The sequence below is a fragment of the Pelophylax lessonae genome, assembly GCF_965119305.1.
Source record: "Pelophylax lessonae genome assembly, chromosome: 13".
Taxonomy (NCBI): Eukaryota; Metazoa; Chordata; class Amphibia; order Anura; family Ranidae; genus Pelophylax; species Pelophylax lessonae.
In genome coordinates, this window is record NC_138780.1 from 154,062,449 (window position 1) to 154,084,259 (window position 21,811).

At 41.1% G+C, this 21,811-nt stretch overlaps 1 protein-coding gene across 1 annotated transcript in view; it reads left to right on the forward strand.

The window, feature by feature from the left end:
- Positions 1 to 21,811, forward strand: part of AHNAK2 (AHNAK nucleoprotein 2) — a 134,016-nt gene that overhangs the window by 52,964 nt on the left and 59,241 nt on the right. The window contains exons 2-3 of the mRNA XM_082275852.1: positions 16,923 to 16,981; positions 17,619 to 17,714. Of these exons, the coding sequence (XP_082131978.1) occupies positions 16,923 to 16,981; positions 17,619 to 17,714 (155 nt within the window). The remainder of the gene's footprint in view (positions 1 to 16,922; positions 16,982 to 17,618; positions 17,715 to 21,811) is intronic.

Genomic DNA, 21,811 nt, shown 5'->3' on the forward strand with positions numbered 1-21,811 from the left:
CAGAATATTTTTATGATATCCACCATTTAAAGTAGAAATCCAAACAAAACATTGTGTTCTGGTTGGGAAAGAAAGTGATGGGAAATCCAAAATTTTACAGTGGTCACCACAACAGGAGAGGAAGGGAAAATGTAGGACACGTTATGACAACAACTAAAGCCCCGTACACACGATAAGAAAATCTGTAGGGAAATTTCATCCGACGACCGATCTGCCGATTTTCGGATTGTTAGTATGGTGCTTTCGACAGCCGACTCCGACTTTTCGGCTGACAAAATCCTGATGTGCAGGCTATAAAATTTTTGTCTTCCGTCAAAACAACGTCCGATTTTCGTCTCATTAGTACAGATTTTGACGGAAAAAAATCTTAAGAGCAAGACTAGGCATGCTCAGAGTCAAAAGAACACATACAAAGCAATCCAACACATGACATCACTTCTGAAGTAGAATTCTGTCGTACGGGAAAATTCACATCAGACTAGCATGCCACAAAAAACGGACGACAGATCTTCGATAATCTGATCGTGGCTTTAGAGAGCATTTCCCCTCACATTAAAGTGACTTTCATGCAGGGAAAAACCATTGATGGGGCTATAGAGAGCAATTAAGGCTCCATTGACACCTGAGCGTATCGTTCTCAGGCTTTTTTTTGGGGGGGGGGGGGTTTCAGGCATTTTTAGGGCATTTTTTTGTAAGTATTTGGAGGAAGGCATTGACATCTGACCAAAAAGCGCTTGTAAGCGTGAGCTCATGTACTTTTTGGAGCTTCGGGCATTTTGCTTCAGGCGACAAAACACTCATATGTGAACAGGGGCCGTTGAAATGAATGGGATTTTGCTTGTTGGGCTTTTTGGAACTTCAGAGATGAGCGTTTTATGAGCTGAAAAATTCTCAGGTATGAACAGGGCCTTAAGGAATTGACAGGGTTCTAACCCTTCCCATCAAAAATGACAAAATAATGTTGTTGAGGTTACACTGTAAGGCTAAATTAAGCTTATCATGGCTGCCTAGAGTGAATCTTATATTTATATAGAACACTATTTCCAGAGGACCAGATCTTGAAGTGCATTTAAATCTAAACAAAATTGTAATGCATTGCAGCTTACCAGTCCTTAGATGTGGTGGCTGCATTTGTCTTTTTTTTTTTATTTTTCTTTAGCCACTTGCCGACCGCCTCACGTATATATACTGCGGGGCGGCAGCTCCTGCAGGCAAAATCACATACCTGTACGTGATTGCCTTTTCTGGGTTTGCAGTGTCATTAGTACAGTGACAGTGCATATTTTTTTAGCATTGATCACTGTATTGGTGTCACTGGTCCCCAAAAAGTGTCCGATTTGTCCGCCGCAATGTCGCAGTCCCACTATAAGTTGCTGATCACTGCCATTACTAGTAAAAATAAATAAATAAAAGTTCCATAAATATATCCCATAGTTTGTAGATACTATAACTTTTGTGCAAACCTATCAATATACGCTTATTGAGATTTTTTATTTTTACCAAAAATCATGTAGCAGCATATAGTTTGGCCTTTACTGATGAAGAAATTAGATTTTTTACATCTTTTTATTAGGTGTGTTTTATAGCAGACAGTAATATATATATATATATATATATATATATATATATATATATATATATATATATAAACTGTCTGTATGTTTTTGTTTCTAGCGCAAAAAAACAACAACGCAGAGGTGATCAAATACCACCAAAGGAAAGTTCTATTTGTGGGGAATAAAAAAACATATTTTTTTTTTTTTTTTTGTGTACAGCATTACACTAGTCAGTTAAAGTAGCGCAGTGCCATATTACAAATAAATGGCCTGGTCATAAAGGAGGGTAAACCTTCCGGAGCTGAAGTGGTTAATTTCCATCTGGTGATCCTGCCAGTAAAACACTTCCCATCCCAGTTTGATAACATTTACCAGCACTTACAGAAGATAAAATGGGGACAAACAATGTAGGGGGGAAATAGTAATTGCCACTAATCCAAGTCAGAAGTCCACCAACTCATCATGAATACTTAGGTACAGTCTTCGTAACCAAGGGCATACAAAACAACCAGAACTAAGACTAGTCCCACATAGAAAGGGTTACCATAAGAGGATCAAGCAGTTTGACAAAAGATACTTTAGGTTTAATGTATCAAATGGTGTTACAGAAATAGGTGTTTCCAAAAAACATAGCTACCTCACCCTTCACCATTAAAAAATGACAACGTTGTCATATAAGCATTAGATAGCAGATGCTCACACACAACCATCCACCCTGTCCAAAGGCTTACACCAATCTAAGTGAAGCCAATGCATTGCTCCATAAAATCCCATAAGGGGGTACAGACCAAACCAATACGACTTTTGATGATTTTAAATAACAGGTCACATATAACCAATCAAGGTCAGGTTCCCCCAGCGGGATCTTTTCAAACACAACTGCCTAAAAGAATGACTTTCAGATGGGGGTCAGATATCTCTGGGCTACCCGAATACATGCTCTTCTATAGGTGCTGACTTGATGGCAATGGCAGTGACACCTACTGGAGTAATGAGCCGATGCAGCCGGTCTAATGACAACTGGAGGTGTTGGGGATGATCCATAGACTGCAACAGCCACATCTACCTTGGTAATTTATATGAGCTATCTGGTGCTTATAAGACAAGGGTGAAGGTAGCTATATAATACCTACTTCTGTAAGCCTAGGTTCCCATATGGTCTGGATCTTTCTAGAGCAGCCTTTCTCAACATTTTCAACACAGAGGAACCCTTAAAATATTTTCTGGTCTTGGGTAACCCCTGCTAAAAATAAAAAATCTACAACTCATCACACATCAGTGTGACAGTCAGTGGGAAGAATGCTCCTTACTCTTGTCATCTTTGGGAAGAATTAACCCCTTACAGATAGCTAAAAGGAACAATGGTGTCATTGGAACTTATCTGAGAAGCAGAAATTGCCCATTGCTCAAGGAACCCCTAGCAACCTCAGGAGGAACCCTGGTTGAGAAACCCTGTTCCAGAGCCTGGAGTGGCTCTGCAATGTCAGCTGACAGTGGGCTTTAGCCTGCTGTTGGCTGATTCTGGGTCACAGGACAGCAAATGTAAGTGCACTACTATGGCCCAGAAGTTTCCATCATTGAATTGTGTGCAAGGAAATGCATAAAGATGCATTTTTCTATTTTCCTTGCACCAGATTGTGTGTTCTTCACATATTCACGGATCTCTGGGAAAAAATGAGTGCAACTGCACTTGTAAAATGTACAGTTGCATTTAGTAAATCAACTCCAAAGTGTCATATGCTGTCTTCAGAGACATATTAATCTGTAAGTGGCAGAGCTGAGAGAGTTATACAAAGGCATGTATCTTACAGTATTATGCTTTAAGCTTGTTTTCTTTTTTTTCTTCACTGGACCTTTTAGACTATGGGAAATGCAAACCAAACAAAATTGAGAAATTACAAAAAAAAAAAGAAATATATTCATAAAGGTCTCACAATTAGTAGACCCATTTATGTTTTATCGTTGTGCTCTAGGAAAGAAGCATAATTGTCTTACATTGTAAATACAGTCCTGGACCAAGACTACATAGTTATGCTACAATTTGAAACAATTTGAAACTAATCAGACAATGTACAGTCTGGGAGAACGCTGTGTATGCTCCAAGTATGTTACCAAACAGTGATTGTTTTGTGTTCATGCTAGCCTTGACTTCGGGGTCAGTGTAACATTCCCTTCCTTGCCATGTATCTATCTAGGTTAGTGTAACTTATTTCTAATTCATGGTCACATACTTGGATCTCTCTCCAACAATCTGTCAAATCTTTGCTATAATAATTTTCATGTAATGGCAGCGTACCTCTGACATTTGTTAACCAAATCTGTGTGCATTCCATCACTTAGGGGTCGATTTATAAAGCATTGAATGTGACTTTCACCAAATAATCTCTAGTGAAGAATCTTCCAGGTCTATGTGCTTTAAAAGACGGTGATTGATTCTTCACCAAGGATGGTTTGGTTAAAGTCACATGTACTGATTTTTAAATAGACCTAATAATGTTATAGTGATAACAGTGGTCCATGGAATGAATGCATTTTAATTAAAACTCTGAACTGCTTATTGCTTTGGGGCAAAAAAATTGGACTCTCTCCTATGGCAGTCATGTGACCAGTGGGGAATCATTAGTCACCTGTTTTCTGCCGAAGGGTCTGCTACAAGATTATTCTCTAGGCAAATGATCATGCTGATAGACATCTTAATTTTCTTAAAGTGGAGTTCCACCCATTTTAGTCACTTTAGATGTATGTAATCCCCTTTAAAACGACTTTTACCAATGGAAAGGTTTTTTTTTGCTAGTAAATACCTTATTTTCTGCTTTATTTATCCTCTTCTCACTTCCGGGTCCGGTCGGCGATTACGTCATTCGGCGATTTGCAGTGTGTGCTGGGATTTATCTCAGGGCATGAAATCTCGCATTATTACACAGGAGATGAGCTGTACTGCGTGCTCTGCCCCGCCTCCCCCCCGCCTCCTCTCAGTGAGCTGTATGTATGTAGTGTATCGAGGCTGTGCTCCGCCCTGCCTCCTCTCAGTGAGCTCAGTGAAAGCATTATATCCTCACTGAGAGGAGGTGGGGCGGAGGCGGGGCGGAGCACGGCCTCAATACACTACATACAGTACAGCTCACAGAGAGGAGGCGGGGCGGAGGTGGGGCAGAGCACGCAGTGCAGCTCATCTCCTGTGTAATAATGCGAGATTTCATGCCCTGAAATACATCCCAGCACACACTGCGAATCGCCAAATGACGTAATCGCAGACCGGACCCAGAAGTGAGAAGAGGATAAATAAAGCAGAAAATAAGGTATTTACTAGCAAAAAAAAAAAAAAAAAACTTTCCATTGGTAAAAGTCGTTTTAAAGGGGATTACATACATCTATGTAATCCAATTTATTAAAAATGGGTGGAACTCCACTTTAAGGTGTTCAGACATTAGATGTCACTTCCTGCCCATCAGACAGCCAACAACAGCCCTGACCATTCTTGTTGGAAAGAAAAATTTAACAGGTCGGAACTGTTTTTCTATTTGATATTGCTTCTACTAAGATAACCCAGCACTGATAAGACCTGTGCCATTCCACTGCCTATGCAGGAACTTTCTCGTGACCAGATCTACTTTTTTTTAGTCAGGTTGTGCACACATACTGAATGTTCAGCTTATTGTTGGCCATTATCCATGAGATGGTTATTCCCCAACTGGTACCATGGTAAATGGACAACAAATTCATTTTTACGTTAACCCCAACTGACCATTAGCTTGGAGAGGTTCTACCGTTTACCCAAAGGTAGGAAAGCAGTATTCCAGCTGTTGTAAAACATGTTTTCTTTTTTTTTGTGTATTCAAATTTGGTTTATGTAATATTGGCTTCTAAACACATCCAGTAACTATGTTATCATCTGTTTCTTGGTAAATATGTTAGATGTTTGTGTAATTACATCAACACTTCATATTTATTCCAAAAATGGAAATAAGCCTTGTGAACAATGAAAAGGAATTTAATGAAAATCCTTAAACTGAAAAAAAACAAAGTGAAAAATGAGTGAGTGTGGATATCAATACATGGTTGTCTAGGGCTGGGTAATTCATAAAACTCAAAGCCTGGAAAGTGTAATCCAGACTATATTCAGCCCAAGTACAGTCAGAAATGAGATCCACAATAGTACAATACCAGCTACATATGCATGATACCAGGGGACAGTGATGATTTATCATGATAGTGATGAGTGGTAACATGATGGTTCAGTGGCTTCATCCATTGCATTACAGTTAAGTTTGGATTAATTACTTAAATCTGTGTTGAATTCTGAAAGATGACTACATCAACTATACAAGGCAGCAATGTCGATAACGAGATGGCATTCTTATTTTTCAGTTCCTCATTGTGTGAAACAGTTTTGAGAGGACTGATTTTATTAGTACATGGAGTCATGTGTGGTGAACTCACCAAAAAAAAAAACTCCTGTAAGGCAATTGTATAATTGTATTGTATTATGGAATACTTACCATAGAACGAAGTCCTCCCACGGCGCGCTGTCTCCACCGAGAGGGCTGACATCTTCCCCCATCTTTCTTCTGGCTTTGTGCCCTCTGGCTTTGTGATTGGCTGTAGCCACGATGACGTCGCGTGTGTGCGGGAATCCTTGGATTCGGCATGAAGCCCTGAAGTTCCGGATCTTCAGAGTGCATGCGCCAGTGATGTCACTGGCTGCATGCAGACTGAATATCTCCTAAACGGTGCACATTTAGGAGGTATTTATTTTACCTGTAGGTAAGCCTTAATATAGACTTACCTGTAGGTAAAAATGACTAAGCGGTCTTTACTACCGCTTTAAGGACGCAGACCACTTCTAACACCAGTGAGCTTAGCAAAGCAGCTAGCTCAAACCCGAATTTGTTGAGAATTGGGCTGAAAGGAAGCAATCTGTTGCACATTTTACTTCCATGTTACAGAGTGTGTGGTGCCCCCCTAGTCCCAGCCTGGAATCCTACTCTCTAGTGAATTGCAGATTCCTTCTCCTTACCAATTATTTCTAGTCAACGGTTTGTTCCATTAGGTTTCCTGTTTTTAAGTAATAGCAAAACACGGAGGGGATTATGGGGGATTCTCTGATTGCTGTAATGTTGTAGCCCTAAAATAGAAGTATTATACTTCCTTTACAGAATAGTATCTGATAACTAGAGTTCTTCCCTATATGGCTTAAAGCATAACTCCACTTTTTTTTTTTTTGAGAAAAAATCATTCCCCTCTGGGTGATCTATGTACATTGCAAGAATTTTACCAACCCTAATTGCAGATCCCTACCTTCACTGTTTGTTCCTCTGTGCTAAGTGGGTCTAATGGGAGTGGTTTCATAATTATCAGTCAGCTGTGCAGCTGCAGAACACTAATGAGGCAATCAGTGCATCACTTTAGACGTGTTCCTATTGGGACTATCTCACCAAAAATTGCATTTTTGTTGCCTGAAATTTGACTTGTATCTTAGGCAGACTGCTGGTGAGCCAATCACACAAGCAGGAAATAATGTTTCTGGGTGTGGTCAGTACACATTCTGTGTATAGAACAACTCCATGTAGCCATATTGCATTGCATTTTCAGAAAATTACAGCAGCTGCAGATTGAAGAGGAAAGGTAATTTTTAATAAAATGAAATTAAAATATGACTTGCAATTGTATGCGCTATAAAATTTTTTCTTATTTGCTATTTTTTTCCCCCCACGAAAGTGGAGTTACTCTTCAATATCACAGGAGGGGGGTAATCCCACCCTATAATTCCCTGTATCTAATACTTGTAAATAAATCCAGGAGGGGACAAGTGTTATAGTAAGGGGTCCAATGGATCTCTTTACCATATAGTAATTGATTAGACATGAGTTCAGTTCCAACTCTGGACTTGAAGACGTAGACTAGGCTAGATCAGGACATCTCTCTGGAAGAGGTGCAGGCAGCACTGGGCTGTTTGCAATCCAGGAAGGATGTGATTCCAGCTGAATTCTACTCCCTCTGTCAGGAATTGTTGGCACCTAGGCTCACATCCCTTCTTGCCGTGTCTTACTCATTGGACTTCCTACCTGATTTAATGTCTGAGGCTATAATGTCTATAGTGCTGGTTCCCAAAGCAGGCAAGGATCCAGAAGATTGTGCCTCTTACAGGCCAATTTTGCTGATTAATGCTGACGCCAAAACACTGGCTAAAATTCTCGCTGTTCGCCTTTCTAAGGTGATGGAAGACCTTATTCATGTTGATCAGACTGGATTCATGCCTGGGAAAGGTACAGACAATAATATCCACCGCCTTTACCTCAATATGGATGCTTCTTATTCTAACGGAGGTACAAGAGTCATTGCTTCGTTGGACGCTAAAAAAGCTTTTGACTCCGTGAAGTGGGGGTATCTTTGGGAGGTGTTGCGGAGGTTTGTATTTGGGCCTAGGTTCCTGCAATGGTTGAGTATGCTTTACAGATCTACTAGAGTTAGGATTCGTACTAATGATAGGCTTTTTGTTTTTTTTTTCCCCCCTACAGAGAGGGACCCGACAGGGATGCCCCCCTCTCTCCTTGCCTTTTTGCTTTGGCCTTTGAGCCTTTTGGAACTCCCGGTGCATCGAGTGAGTGCAGATCGGGTCTCTAGAGGAAAACATTTTGCTTTATGCGGATAACACCCTGCTGTACTTGCATGATGCAAACTCCTCTCTGCAGGCAGCTCTTGTGGTCTTTGATGCATTTGGACGTTTTTCCGTCTGGGGTACGCATTAATTGGTCCAAATCTGTTCTGTTTTCTCTTGACCCCCAGGCTAGGACCTCTGCAATTTCAACCCATTTGCAATGGGCAGATGAATTTAAATATTTGGATGTTCTGTATGGGCTTCTACCGATTTATCCTCCATCTGCTATGTCTGCACTTACAGGCACACTTCTAAGTGGGCAATCTACCGTTGAACCTCCTAGGCCACATAAATATCAAAATGATCTATCTCTCTAAATTTAATTATGCTTTCCGCAATTCCCTGAATTGGTTGCTTAGTTTCTTTCTTAGGGAAGTTGATATGCCTTGGTTCCTTTCTCTGGAGAGGATCCCCTTCTTGTCTGGTGAAGTCAACCTTGCAGCTTCCCTTTATCTGGCTGTTCAGACTCCCAAATCTGGGAACAATGGAGTGAGGACATCCCAGCCCTGGATAGAGAGACTTGGGAGGAGTGTTTTGAGAATATTACTAAGATGGTAATTTCCTTCCATGACAGGTTGACTCAAACAACGTTTTTGCATAGAATTTACTATACGCCTCAAAGGCTGCACAAAATTTACCCACAGTGCTCCCCAGATTGTCACCTACTACCATATGTTTTGGTCATGTCCAAGAGTAGCACGGTTTTTGGAGAAAGTATTCATGTATATTAATGCCCATCTTCATTTACCCTGCCATTGTTCCCTGAACTACCACTGTTGGGCATTCAGGACGATGAGCAGACACCTCGATGTACCAAAACATTGCTTGCACTTTTATTGTACTATGCCAAAAAAGACATTCTGAATAGATGGATTTCCCCCATCCCCCGTACGGTGGCCTACATTAGTAGGGGATGCCCAGGGAAGTATGATAAAGTATGGCAGCCCAGGACGGAGCAGTGATGGATCCCTGGAGAGGATTCTTAGCTGCTTTGCCCTGCGTTGCATCGAGTACCCTGTCGGGAGCTCCCCTCCATTGTCATGACTGCATATATTTTGCATTGTATTCGTCTCCTATATTCATGCAATTTGTATGTTGGACACAGTTTGATTCAAACATGTCTGGGACAAACACTTTCAGACAAAATACTCAGACAAAAAAGTTAACAAAAATTTAAAAAAATACATAAATTAAAAATAAGGGGCAGTCTCGATGGACCATTCGGTCTTATTTCTGCCACCACTCTTCAATGTTTCTATATTTCTATTAGGTTTAAATCATGTTCTAACTAGGAGAGCTTAGAAAAAGGCATCATGTTTATTATAAGTATTTGTATTATATCTTCATGACTACTTGTTCATTATTAGGCCAGGAGTAAAGAGACATCTGGCATAGAGTCAGTAGTTTTGCTTGAGTTATATTGCAAATTAAACAATGATATGACATTCTTTCAATATTACATAAGAAGAGCAGATAAATGCATGAAAGATTATGCAATTGTCCTATGGCCCAGTGAGGTAGGACTAGACTTGCTAGTAGTATTGTCACATCTTTATGTATGGTCATAGCTAGCTGGAAACATTGGATGAAGGAATTTTGGCTTTGTATGCTCACTGTCACGTACCTTGTGGCAGAGCCTGATGTGTAGAGGGAGGCCTCTCGTACAGCCCCAGCTCTGAGACCACTGATGTTGCAACAGTGGCCACGAGAGCGCGGTGAGGTATGAGTGCCTGTAAGATGTTCCATCAGCTGCGACAATAGGTAGCAAGTGCGTCATGAGAGACGGGGCAGATTTCTGCAACAGCAGATGGCAGCAGAGACAGCAGACCCCAGATTGGGCAGACAGCAAACAGCAGGTGCTTGATAGTCAGCTGGCAGATAGCAGGTGCAGAAAAAACAGCAGCACTTAGCAGGTGAAGCACCAGCGGGGACCAGATAGCACGCAGAGCAAAATAGGTGGATGACTGGATGCCAGGTCAGCAACAGACAGACAGATACAGGCATAAACATCAGGCAGAGAATGGTCAGGATACAAGCAGAAGTCTGCAATGTAGAATCAGGCAGATGAGCAGGAGGCATAGCAAATCCAGAGGCAAGCCAAGGTAAGGGCAAGTAGCATTCAAACCAGGTCAGGGCAAGCTGGGGGAATAACAGCAGTCAACACATATAGGTAATAGCTGTAGACGAGACAGCACTGGATAACAGAACTGTTGCAGTTGAAATAGTCCCATTGGCATTTGGCACCAACATTAATGGGCGCTCACGGGTGCGTGGGTACCCATGCGCATCTACGCACGGTTATGCACAAAAAAAGGGGTAAACCCACACATCTTCACCTTCACACCAGTGTAAATCTTGAGGCTTCATCTGTACTATGGTTAGTGCCTTCCTGACACTCACTTTTACAGAATTGTAACACAGCTGCACAAATTATTTTAGAATCTTTTTTAAAATATAGCCTGAAATCCAAATTCTACCATTGTCTTGTACCTTTTAAAATAAAAAAAAATAAAAAAAAACAGTTTTCACCACAATACTCACCACCTATTCATGCTTGGTCCTCTACCTAGCCCCCAGCCCAGCTTTATTTAACCCATTTCCGGTGAGCCCAGGCTATTATGGACACACCCCCTGGTGGTACGTCATCATACCAATACGGACTCTCAGTACTCCTGGACAAATTGGATTCATGTATCATTATATGTGTGCAATCATGTCCAGAATTAAAGATCACCTACCACTGCTCCTGGAAAAGGAACGACTTGTGATATCACTGGACTGCCCAGAAGACTGCAAGATTTAGGCTACATTCCAATGGCCACACCAGCAGTGTGTTTTAAATTCTGCCTGCACACAATGTGTGACCAGCAGCAACCGTCAATAGCAACTATCATATTTCTACTCTGTAAAGTTGCTGTATCCAGAGGCAGTGTTTTGCTGCCTATGAATGCAGAAATGATCTGCACACTAATTCTCGTGGGATTATAGCTTTAAGGTATGTAAAAGAAGAGTTTTAAAAAAGATATGCTGAGGGAGGGGTAAAAAAAAAAAAAAGGTTGGAGTTGGACTTTAAACTTACAGTATACTATTAATAGGACACTTTGAAGAGTAATAAAAAAGTGTATTTCAATAGATATGAGATAGTTTCTTTATTTGGATTCCTACATTGGCTGAAATATATTTTATTGAATATTGTATGATTGGCCAATGCACAGCCTGTTTGTCTTTGTTTTCTGTGGAGTTTTTAATTTGTAATCACAGTAGAAGTTCAATTCAATAAACATTAATGTATTTATTTTTGACGTTGATAGTCAAGATGTTAAGAAAAACAGAAAATACCATTGACTATTTAGGTATTATTGTAACTTACTATATACGCATGTTTAGGTGCACATTTCACCTATAACTTGTTTTTTAATTGTCCTACACCAGGGATCTTCAAACTATGGCCCTCCAGTTGTTCAGGAACTACAATTCCCATCATGCCTAGTCATGTCTGTGAATGTCAGAATTTTACAATGCCTCATGGGATGTGTAGTTCTGCAACAACTGGAGGGCCGTAGTTTGAGGATCCCTGTCCTACACCATGCCATACTATTAACTATATGGTACCCTGATGCATTGTGGCAACCCCCAAAGTTTCTACTTTTTGAAAGATGGCGCTTTCATAAGGCTAGACAACCCTTCTAAGGGTTGTTTGTACGTAATACAAAGACAGCTTAGTAGATAGTCAATACTTTATTGCTCCCCCACTGAATATAAGGTACCAGACATAGTATCCTTCCCTTCTCCAGTGCATGGGTTAGAACAGTGGTCCCCAAACTGCGGCCCATGGGCCAGATGCAGCCCTTTACTTGCCTTTATCTGGCCCTCGGGGCACTATTACTCCCACTGGACACCAATGATGGGGTACTATTTCTCCTACTGACACAAATAATAGGGGACTAATTCTTCTACAAACACCAATGATGGGGCGCTAATTCTCCTGCAAACACCAATGATGGGGCACTGTTCCTCTCTCTGACACCAATTATGGGGCACTATTCCTCCCACTGACACCAACGATGAGGGACTATTCCTTTAACTGACACCAATGACGAGGGGCAATTCTTCCCACTGATACCAACAATCAGGCATGATTCTTCCCACTGATACCAACAATCAGGCATGATTCTTCCCACAGACACCAAGAATGGGGCACTATTCCTTCCATTGACACCATTTTTTTACTAAATAAAATGAAAAGATGTGGTAGCGCTGCTAAAAAATAATAAATATATAAAGTAAACAGTGTGAAAAAACATAAATACCATACAATTGCTGTGCCAAATAAGGTAAGTATCTTGCTAAAGTGCAATGTGATACAGAGACACCGTCTCTAATTAAATAGGGTGCTAACAAGATGAATAAATCCAAAATAAAAAAAACAATTAAATAGGAGGACAATTGTGATACCGCTACTAAAAAATTTGTATATAAAAATACCAGTGTAAAAGGCATACATTATATACCGTACATATAATGTTGTGACAAATAGGTAAATATCTAATAAAGTGCAATTTAGTGCAGAGACCCGTCTCTGATTAATTGAAGTGCAAACAAAGCGGATAAATCCACAGTGAAAAAAATAATTAATCACTCAGACAGTGCAAATGTGCAATATATAAAGTCAGAAAAAGTCTCATAGACCCCAGCCCTATGACCATATCTCTGCCTTCTAGCTATTCGCAAAATGGAGCCTGGGGTTGTGTGTCCTCATTTGTAATGCAAGTTAACAGATTTATTTTCTGTATGCAATTTGCATAATAAAATATTAAAGCAGCCACTGAACATCTGCACGAGTTCAAAAAAAAAATGGTGTCATTGCCCTGGGTATACAGTGTGGCAGAGATTTGTAAATAACAGGAATGACAGATTTACAAATACCTTTGCAAGTAAAACAATTTCTGGATATACAGTGTATATATATATATATATATATATATATATATATATATATATATATATATATATATATGTATATATTTACCAATCAGCCATAACATTATGACCACTGACAGGTAAAAGGAATATCTTGTTACAATGGCACCTGAAAACTGGTGGGATAATTTAGGCAACAAGTGAACACGTTATCCACGAAGTCGATGAGGTGAAAGCAGAGAAAAAAATGGGCATCGCAAGTTTGTTGTATATGGGGCTGTGAAGCCCATGGTGACCTGTGTCTACAGCGGAAAGCTTCAACAATGGTCTGGCCTAGTTTGAAGAATCATATTTTCTTTTACATCATGTGGATGGCTGGGTGCGTGTGCGCAGGGGCGTCACAAGGGGTGTGTGGGGGGTGCGGACCGCACCAGGGTGTCGACCGGGGGGAGGGTGACACCGCTCTGCCTCTGCCCAAGCTCCCGATCCTTCTCTTCAGAAAAGGGTGGACCCGGGGCGCAGAGCAGTGCGCCCCGAGCCCACCCATTGTGTGACAATAGCGAATGAAAATTCGCTATTGTCCTACGGATCCTCCTCCTGGCCAATCAGGAAGTGGGACCCGCTTCCTCATTGGCCGAAAGGCAAAACCATGCCATTGGCTGAGGAGGAGGCGGGAGGACTCGAGGAGACACCGGGGGACTGAGGAGAAGACGCCGCCGCTGCAGGTAAGTGCACTGGTCTCGGGGGGGGGGGCACGGCACGCTGGTCACTCTGCATTGAAAGGGGGCACACTGATCTCTCTGCATTGGATGGGGCACACTGATCTCTCTGCATTGAAGGGGGCACACTGATCTCTCTGCATTGAAGGGGGCACACTGATCTCTCTGCATTGAATGGGGGCACGCTGATCTCTCTGCATTGAATGGGGGCACACTGATCTCTTTGCATTGAAGGGGGCACACTGGTCTCTCTGCATTGAATGGGGGCACGCTGATCTCTCTGCATTGAAAGAGGGCATGCTGGTCTCTCTGCATTGAATGGGGGCACACTGATCTCTCTGCATTGAATGGGGCATGCTGGTCTCTCTGCATTGAAGGGGGCACACTGATCATTCTGCATTGAAAGGGGGCACGCTGATCTGTCTGCATTGAAAGGGGGCATGCTGGTCTGTCTGCATTGAAAGGGGGCAAGCTGGTCATTCTGCATTGAAAGGGGGCACGCTGGTCACTCTGCATTGAAGGAGGCACACTATACATTGATTACTGAAGGCCCCTTTCACACTTTTGTGACCTCATAGTCACGCAATTTTTTACAGCGTTTTTTGCCGCAAAGCAATGCCTATTACATTTTTCTGTTTGCGCCCCCCCCAAAATTTTGAGCACCAGCCGCCACTGTGTGTACTGTCTGCTGCCGGGACTTCTCTCACTTGCTCCTCCTCCCGGGGGCCGCCCTGAGCCTCCCCTCCCTTCCCTTTGCGCTCCCTCACGTTCACGCGGGCGGGGGCAGAGCCAGTCACGGTGACGGCAACGCTAGGGTGAGGTGAGTAGTGAGGTGCGGGTGATGAATATATTGCAATTAAACATGCAGACAGATATGTGCTTCATAGTCCGTCAGTATGTTTTATTTAGCAGATGCATCATGCAGCAGTGCTTGTCTCACTCTAAGCAGTAAGTTTATTCACCCTTAGTGTCAGTGGGAATTTGCTATTCCTCCTCCTCTGTGTGCAAGGGCCACTCCCCAGACTGATTCGGGCCTGCAAGGACCCCCTGCGTTTTGAGTACAGTACAGATGTCCTTCTAGTGGGTCTCCCCTGTTTCATCTGTCATGCACTGGGGAGAGAAATATAAAAAATTGCATCCAGACCGTCTCTCTGCGTAATTCCCAGTTCCTCTTTTCGGGTATGTTTCTTTATGTCTGGATGCGATTTTTTATATTTCTCTCCCCAGTGCATGAAAGATGAAACAGGGGACACCCACTAGAAGGACATCTGTACTGTACTCAAAATGCAGGGGTCCTTGCAGGCCCAAATCTGTCTGGGGAGTGGCCCTTGCACACAGAGGAGGAGGAATAGCAAATTCACACTGACACTAAAGCCCCTTTCACACTGTCCGTCCGTGCGTCCGTCGGACGGACTCCGTTTGTCTCAGTGGGGGATCGGTCCGCCGTTCCCCCGCTGAGCAGGAGGATGACAGCTGTTCTCCCCTGTGTGTGGAGACACAGCTGTCAGGTCCCCATACATCTCTATGGGGGAATCGGATGGGAACGGACCATCGGTCCGTTCTCATCCGATCCGCTGGACGGATGGAAAATAGGTTTTCCATCCGTCCAGATTTGACGGATCGGATCATATGTCAGCGGATATGTCCCTGCTGACATCTGATGCCCCATAGGGACGCATGGGGGGGACCGTTCAGATCCGCCAAAAAAATGGACAGGCGGATCTGAACGGTCCGCATGTGTGAAAGAGCCCTAAGGGTGAATAAACTGATTGCTGAGAAGGAGACAAGCACTGCATCTGATAAATAAAACATACTGAAGTTACAGACTATTTAACAGCACAAATCAAAAAGAAGCTCCTTATATCTGTCTGGGTACCTTAATTTTAATTGCACTATTTTCTACATTGGCACTTTTTTTTATGAGTAAATGTAATTGCACTTTTTTTGAATAATACAAATATTATGTATGAATATTGCATATATGTTTTGAATAGAGTACTGTATATGAATTTGCACTTTGGTCTTTATATGTATGGACCCTTTCACACCGGCGGACCGCTCAGATCCGCCTGTCAGTTTTTTTGGCAGATCTGAACGGTCACCCCATGCATCCCTATGTCCGCTGACATCCAATCCGATCCATTAAATCTGGACGGATGGAAACCCTATTTTCCATCCGTCCACGGGATCGGATGAGAACAGACAGACAGTCCGTTCCCATCCGATTCCCCCATAGAGATGCTTGGGGACCTGACAGCTGTGTTTTATTTTTTTCATATGATATTGTAATTCAAAGGTCATTTTAATTCTCCCAGTTATCAATGTCGCTATTGCCATTACATTTAATGTTATATGGGAGCTATGATTTACAAGTTACATTAGTAAAAAAAAAAAAAAAACATTATTGAAAGGGGTTTTTTTTTTTCTATTAATGTTTTCTGCATTTCTACAACAAATGTAATTATAATATGATTTATGAGTCTATGGGGGTTTTTTACTAAGACCAGAGAGTGCAAAATTTGGTGCAGCTCTGCATAGAAACCAATCAAAGTCCAGGTTTTATTGTCAATGCCTAATTGAACAAGCTGAGGTTACAATCTGATTGGCTACCATGCACAGCTGTACCAGATTTCAGTTCAGTTAAAGTAAATCTAACCCTATGTCTAATGATGTGTCAGAAGTCAAAAGTATTACTACATCATCAAGGAAATGTACGCACGCACGGCTCTGCAATGATCTGCAATTGTTTGCTGCCATCCAGTGGTAAATTATTAGATTGAATATTTTTTACGGTGAACAGTTGGGGTTATATCAAAGCGCCAGGCACATCACTGACTGCAACTTTCCAGCAACAAGCCAAATAAAACACCTACTTTTACAGGAACAATTGCTTGCTGGCCAAAACCCGTCAGATTCAAGCTTGCCAGGAAAAGAGCCCTTGTGCCTTTCTGGTCCGGCCAGCAAGGGAGCTACACCATAGTGGAACCTAACACGTTGCAATGTATTAAGTACAAATGAGCTGTCTCTTATAAAAACAAAATATTTATAATATTCTTTTTTATATTTTAGTTTCACAAAAGCCCTTGAAGTCAGAAGAGCCAGATGGAGATCTGGAAGACGACGACACGGTATTAAAATACTTTTACCATGTTTTGTTGCATAGATGTGAACAGAAGTTATAAGTGGTTGTAAAGGCGGGAGGTTTTTATCCTAATGCATGCTATGCAATAAGATAAAAAATCTTCTGTATGTAGCAGCCCTCCTCAGCCCCCCCCCCTTTACTTTCCTGAGCCCCCTCTCTATCCAGCACGAGAGACTCTGCCTTTCCGGGACTCTCCCTCCTTATTTACTGAGACACAGCAATAGGCGCCATTGGCTCCTGCTGCTGTCAGTCAAAGTCAGTGATCCAATAAGGAGAAATAGGGGGCAGGGCGGAGCCACACTCTGTGTCTGAATAGACACACAAAGCACAAGCTTGGCTTGGGTGCCCCCATAGCAAGCAGTGTTCTGGGACCCTGTAATTAAACGATTAGAAACCTTTCCTAAAGCCAAGTTTTCTCTGGTTTATCCCTATATGCAACTTCCTCTGGCCAACATATGTGTCTGATCCAAGGGCATGGCCTGGTCTATTCTTACAGATCCATCTGTTGGACACTCAACAGTATGTTGGTGACATATTGATGTGGAATAAAAATGAATGAGCCTGATTTGCACTTAAATTTTCAGATTTTATGTTTCTTATCTTAACACTTTTCTCATTTATAGACCATTGATGTCGAGATTGAAAATGTGAGACCTAGACCTCAAGGATCATCACCTGTATATGAATATGCTGTAAACGAATGTTACATTGACCCGGAGGTAAGTGATATATTCAAAAGCCTGTTTAATAAGTAAGTCAATTAGCTCAGTGGTTAAGATCTACTGCACTTCATTCAGAATGTACAAAACATTTAGAGTTACTATAAAAGAAAGGTATATTTTGTAGTTGTTAACAAGTAGTAATAAAATCACAGTGCAGCGCTAAAATATTCTAACAAAACAGATGAATGAATAAATAAAATAAAATTTCAAGCATAAGGTCCCAAGGTGATAAGGGTGTTCATGAGGACATCAAAATTAACAAGATGTGCTCCACAGTGCGAATCCTCCACCAGCCACACTAGCTCCTCACCTCAAGATATGACCCCTGGGTTAACAGACGGGTCAAACAAGCTTATCCTGGGAAAAGGATGCAGGGATGTTCGTGGTAGGGACATTCTCATAAAGAGACCTGGATTCCTAAGTCATACAACCTGATTCGTCAGTGTAGGATGTATGAAAATAAAATGCAGCACATAGTGTGTAACGTACTAAAAGGAGCAATTTATTTTAAACAGATAAAAAATGACCAATAACGGCACTATACACCAGTGCGCGGTATCACAGCATATATAAAATGTGTAAAATCTCCGAGATTGATGGCTTCGGGTGACGTCATAGACTCCTACTCCCTCCGTACGCGTTACGTCCCCAAAGGCGGGACTTCGTCAGCAGAAGTTAACAAGTAGTAGCTTTATGTAGAGAAAAGCCACTGGCATTATTTATTTTAGTATCTGTATCAAGAAAAAAAGCCACTGTTATTATGCATGATGTTATCTGTAATCTGTATTGAGATAAATAACACTGGTAGTAGGGAAATGAGTAGATATAGGGATCGAAAAGCCATTTGTTTATGTATATTAGTAGTCATCTCGAATGTCAATTGCAATAATCAAACTGATCTAAAGTAGTTTTGTATTTAAACAACCCATAGATATGAAAATTTCATGTTTCATCCACGGATATGTACGATTTTTCAGTTTTTGATGAAGGTAAAGCCTTCTGATCTATATCAGAAACAGTGAGCTTGCTTTCCTGAAATTCCAAAAACTATAATTTTTCAGCTATTTTCATATCAGACACTGTGAGTGACTCACTTCTGCTGCTACATTCCCTATTATTCTGAATAACTAAATGAAAATCGAAACTTGAAATTTTGAGTTCTGAGTGGAGTTGGCCACTGTCACCAAAAATATCATGTTATAATACCTCTATCCAGTTATTATGTATTAGTAAATGAATTCCTTTATACATTATCTGTACAGTTTTTTATTTATATTTTTTTTTTGCCATTTATGTATCCTTTTTTTTTTTTTATTCTATATGTCTTTTTTATATTTGCCTCCATAAATTATATTGGAGAAACTATAGAACAGCCAGGGTGCTTAAGCATTAAACAGTATATACACACACCCAATCCTATAGTATTTATTCAAATTGTATCATTGTGACAAATTAAGTACTTGAAGGGTTTATAGAACTGGATGCAAGCAGCATCTTGCCTACTAGAAACTCAAACTTAAAGCGGATTTCCACCCAATTTTTTCACTTTGGCCCCAAACATTGCTTACCGCTATGCCATCAATGTTTGGGATTTTTTATTTTTTTTCAAAAGTTGAATTGCTTTTGGACTTTCCGAAGCACTGCACTTCCATATTACCGCTGCAGCGAGGTATGTCATATCCTCCCTTTCTTCACACTAGGCAGGCGCGAGATCAGGAGGTGCATGCTGGGTAGCCAGCTGCACTGTATCATGGAAGAAAATCCAACTTGACTTCAGATGCCCAGACTAATGATGAATGCTTACAAAATCGAGAGACAGTGAATCACATTGGATTTACAAGGAACATAAATGATTGGATATGCAGCATATGCCAATTTGCATTGCATACGCTGTAATTATCACAGGGGTGCTTTAAAAAAAAAAAAATTACTGGAGCTATGTTTTAACCTTTATTAAAACTTAAAAAAAGATTTGTTTAATATATATTTCTATATCTGTAAATTATTCAAACATCTGCATCTCATACACCACACTGTGCTATCTATTGATGGAAGCTGTACTAAATAATTTCACAATATATTGGTGATCTATCACGTCTGTCTTCCTTCTTTACTAACTAAAGCCCCTTTCACACTTGCAGACCGTTCAGATCCGCCTGTCAGTTTTTCAGGCGGATCTGAACGGATGCCCCATGCATCTCTATGGGGCATCGGATGTCAGCGGAGACATGTCCGCTGACATCCAATACGATCCAGTCTGTCAAATCCGGACGGATGGAAACCCTATTTTCCATCCGTCTGGCGGATCGGATCGGATGAGAACGGACAGGCGGTCCGTTCTCATCCGATTCCCCCATAGAGAAGAGCGGGGACCTGACAGCTCTGTCTACGCACACAGCGCAGAGACAGAGCTGCCATACGCCTGCTCAGCGGGGGATCGGCGGTTCCTTCCCCCGCTGAGAAAAACTGAGTCCGCCGACGGAGCGGCAATTGTGAAAGGGGCCTAAAGGTAACTTTTTTTTTCTTTTTCCTGATTCACATACACTATATTCCTAAAAGTATTGGGACACCTGCCTTTACATGCACATGAACTTTATGGCATCCCAGTCTCAGTCCGTAGGGTTCAATAGTTGGCCCACCCTTTGCAGCTATAACAGCTTCAACTCTTCTGGGAAGGCTGTCCACAAGGTTTAGGAGTGTGTCTATGGGAATGTTTGACCATTCTTCCAGAAGCGCATTTGTGAGGTCAGGCACTGATGTTGGAAAGAAGGCCTGACTCATAGTCTGCTCTCTAATTCATCCCAAAGGTGTTCTATTGGGTTGAAGTCAGGACTCTGTGCAGGCCAATCAAGTTCCTCCACCCCAAACTCGCTCATAATCAAACTGATCTAAAGTAGTTTTGTATTTAAACAACCCATAGATATGAAAATTTCATGTTTCATCCACGGATATGTACGATTTTTCAGTTTTTGATGAAGGTAAAGCCTTCTGATCTATATCAGAAACAGTGAGCTTGCTTTCCTGAAATTCCAAAAACTATAATTTTTCAGCTATTTTCATATCAGACACTGTGAGTGACTCACTTCTGCTGCTACATTCCCTATTATTCTGAATAACTAAATGAAAATCGAAACTTGAAATTTTGAGTTCTGAGTGGAGTTGGCCACTGTCACCAAAAATATCATGTTATAATACCTCTATCCAGTTATTATGTATTAGTAAATGAATTCCTTTATACATTATCTGTACAGTTTTTTATTTATATTTTTTTTTTGCCATTTATGTATCCTTTTTTTTTTTTTATTCTATATGTCTTTTTTATATTTGCCTCCATAAATTATATTGGAGAAACTATAGAACAGCCAGGGTGCTTAAGCATTAAACAGTATATACACACACCCAATCCTATAGTATTTATTCAAATTGTATCATTGTGACAAATTAAGTACTTGAAGGGTTTATAGAACTGGATGCAAGCAGCATCTTGCCTACTAGAAACTCAAACTTAAAGCGGATTTCCACCCAATTTTTTCACTTTGGCCCCAAACATTGCTTACCGCTATGCCATCAATGTTTGGGATTTTTTATTTTTTTTCAAAAGTTGAATTGCTTTTGGACTTTCCGAAGCACTGCACTTCCATATTACCGCTGCAGCGAGGTATGTCATATCCTCCCTTTCTTCACACTAGGCAGGCGCGAGATCAGGAGGTGCATGCTGGGTAGCCAGCTGCACTGTATCATGGAAGAAAATCCAACTTGACTTCAGATGCCCAGACTAATGATGAATGCTTACAAAATCGAGAGACAGTGAATCACATTGGATTTACAAGGAACATAAATGATTGGATATGCAGCATATGCCAATTTGCATTGCATACGCTGTAATTATCACAGGGGTGCTTTAAAAAAAAAAAAATTACTGGAGCTATGTTTTAACCTTTATTAAAACTTAAAAAAAGATTTGTTTAATATATATTTCTATATCTGTAAATTATTCAAACATCTGCATCTCATACACCACACTGTGCTATCTATTGATGGAAGCTGTACTAAATAATTTCACAATATATTGGTGATCTATCACGTCTGTCTTC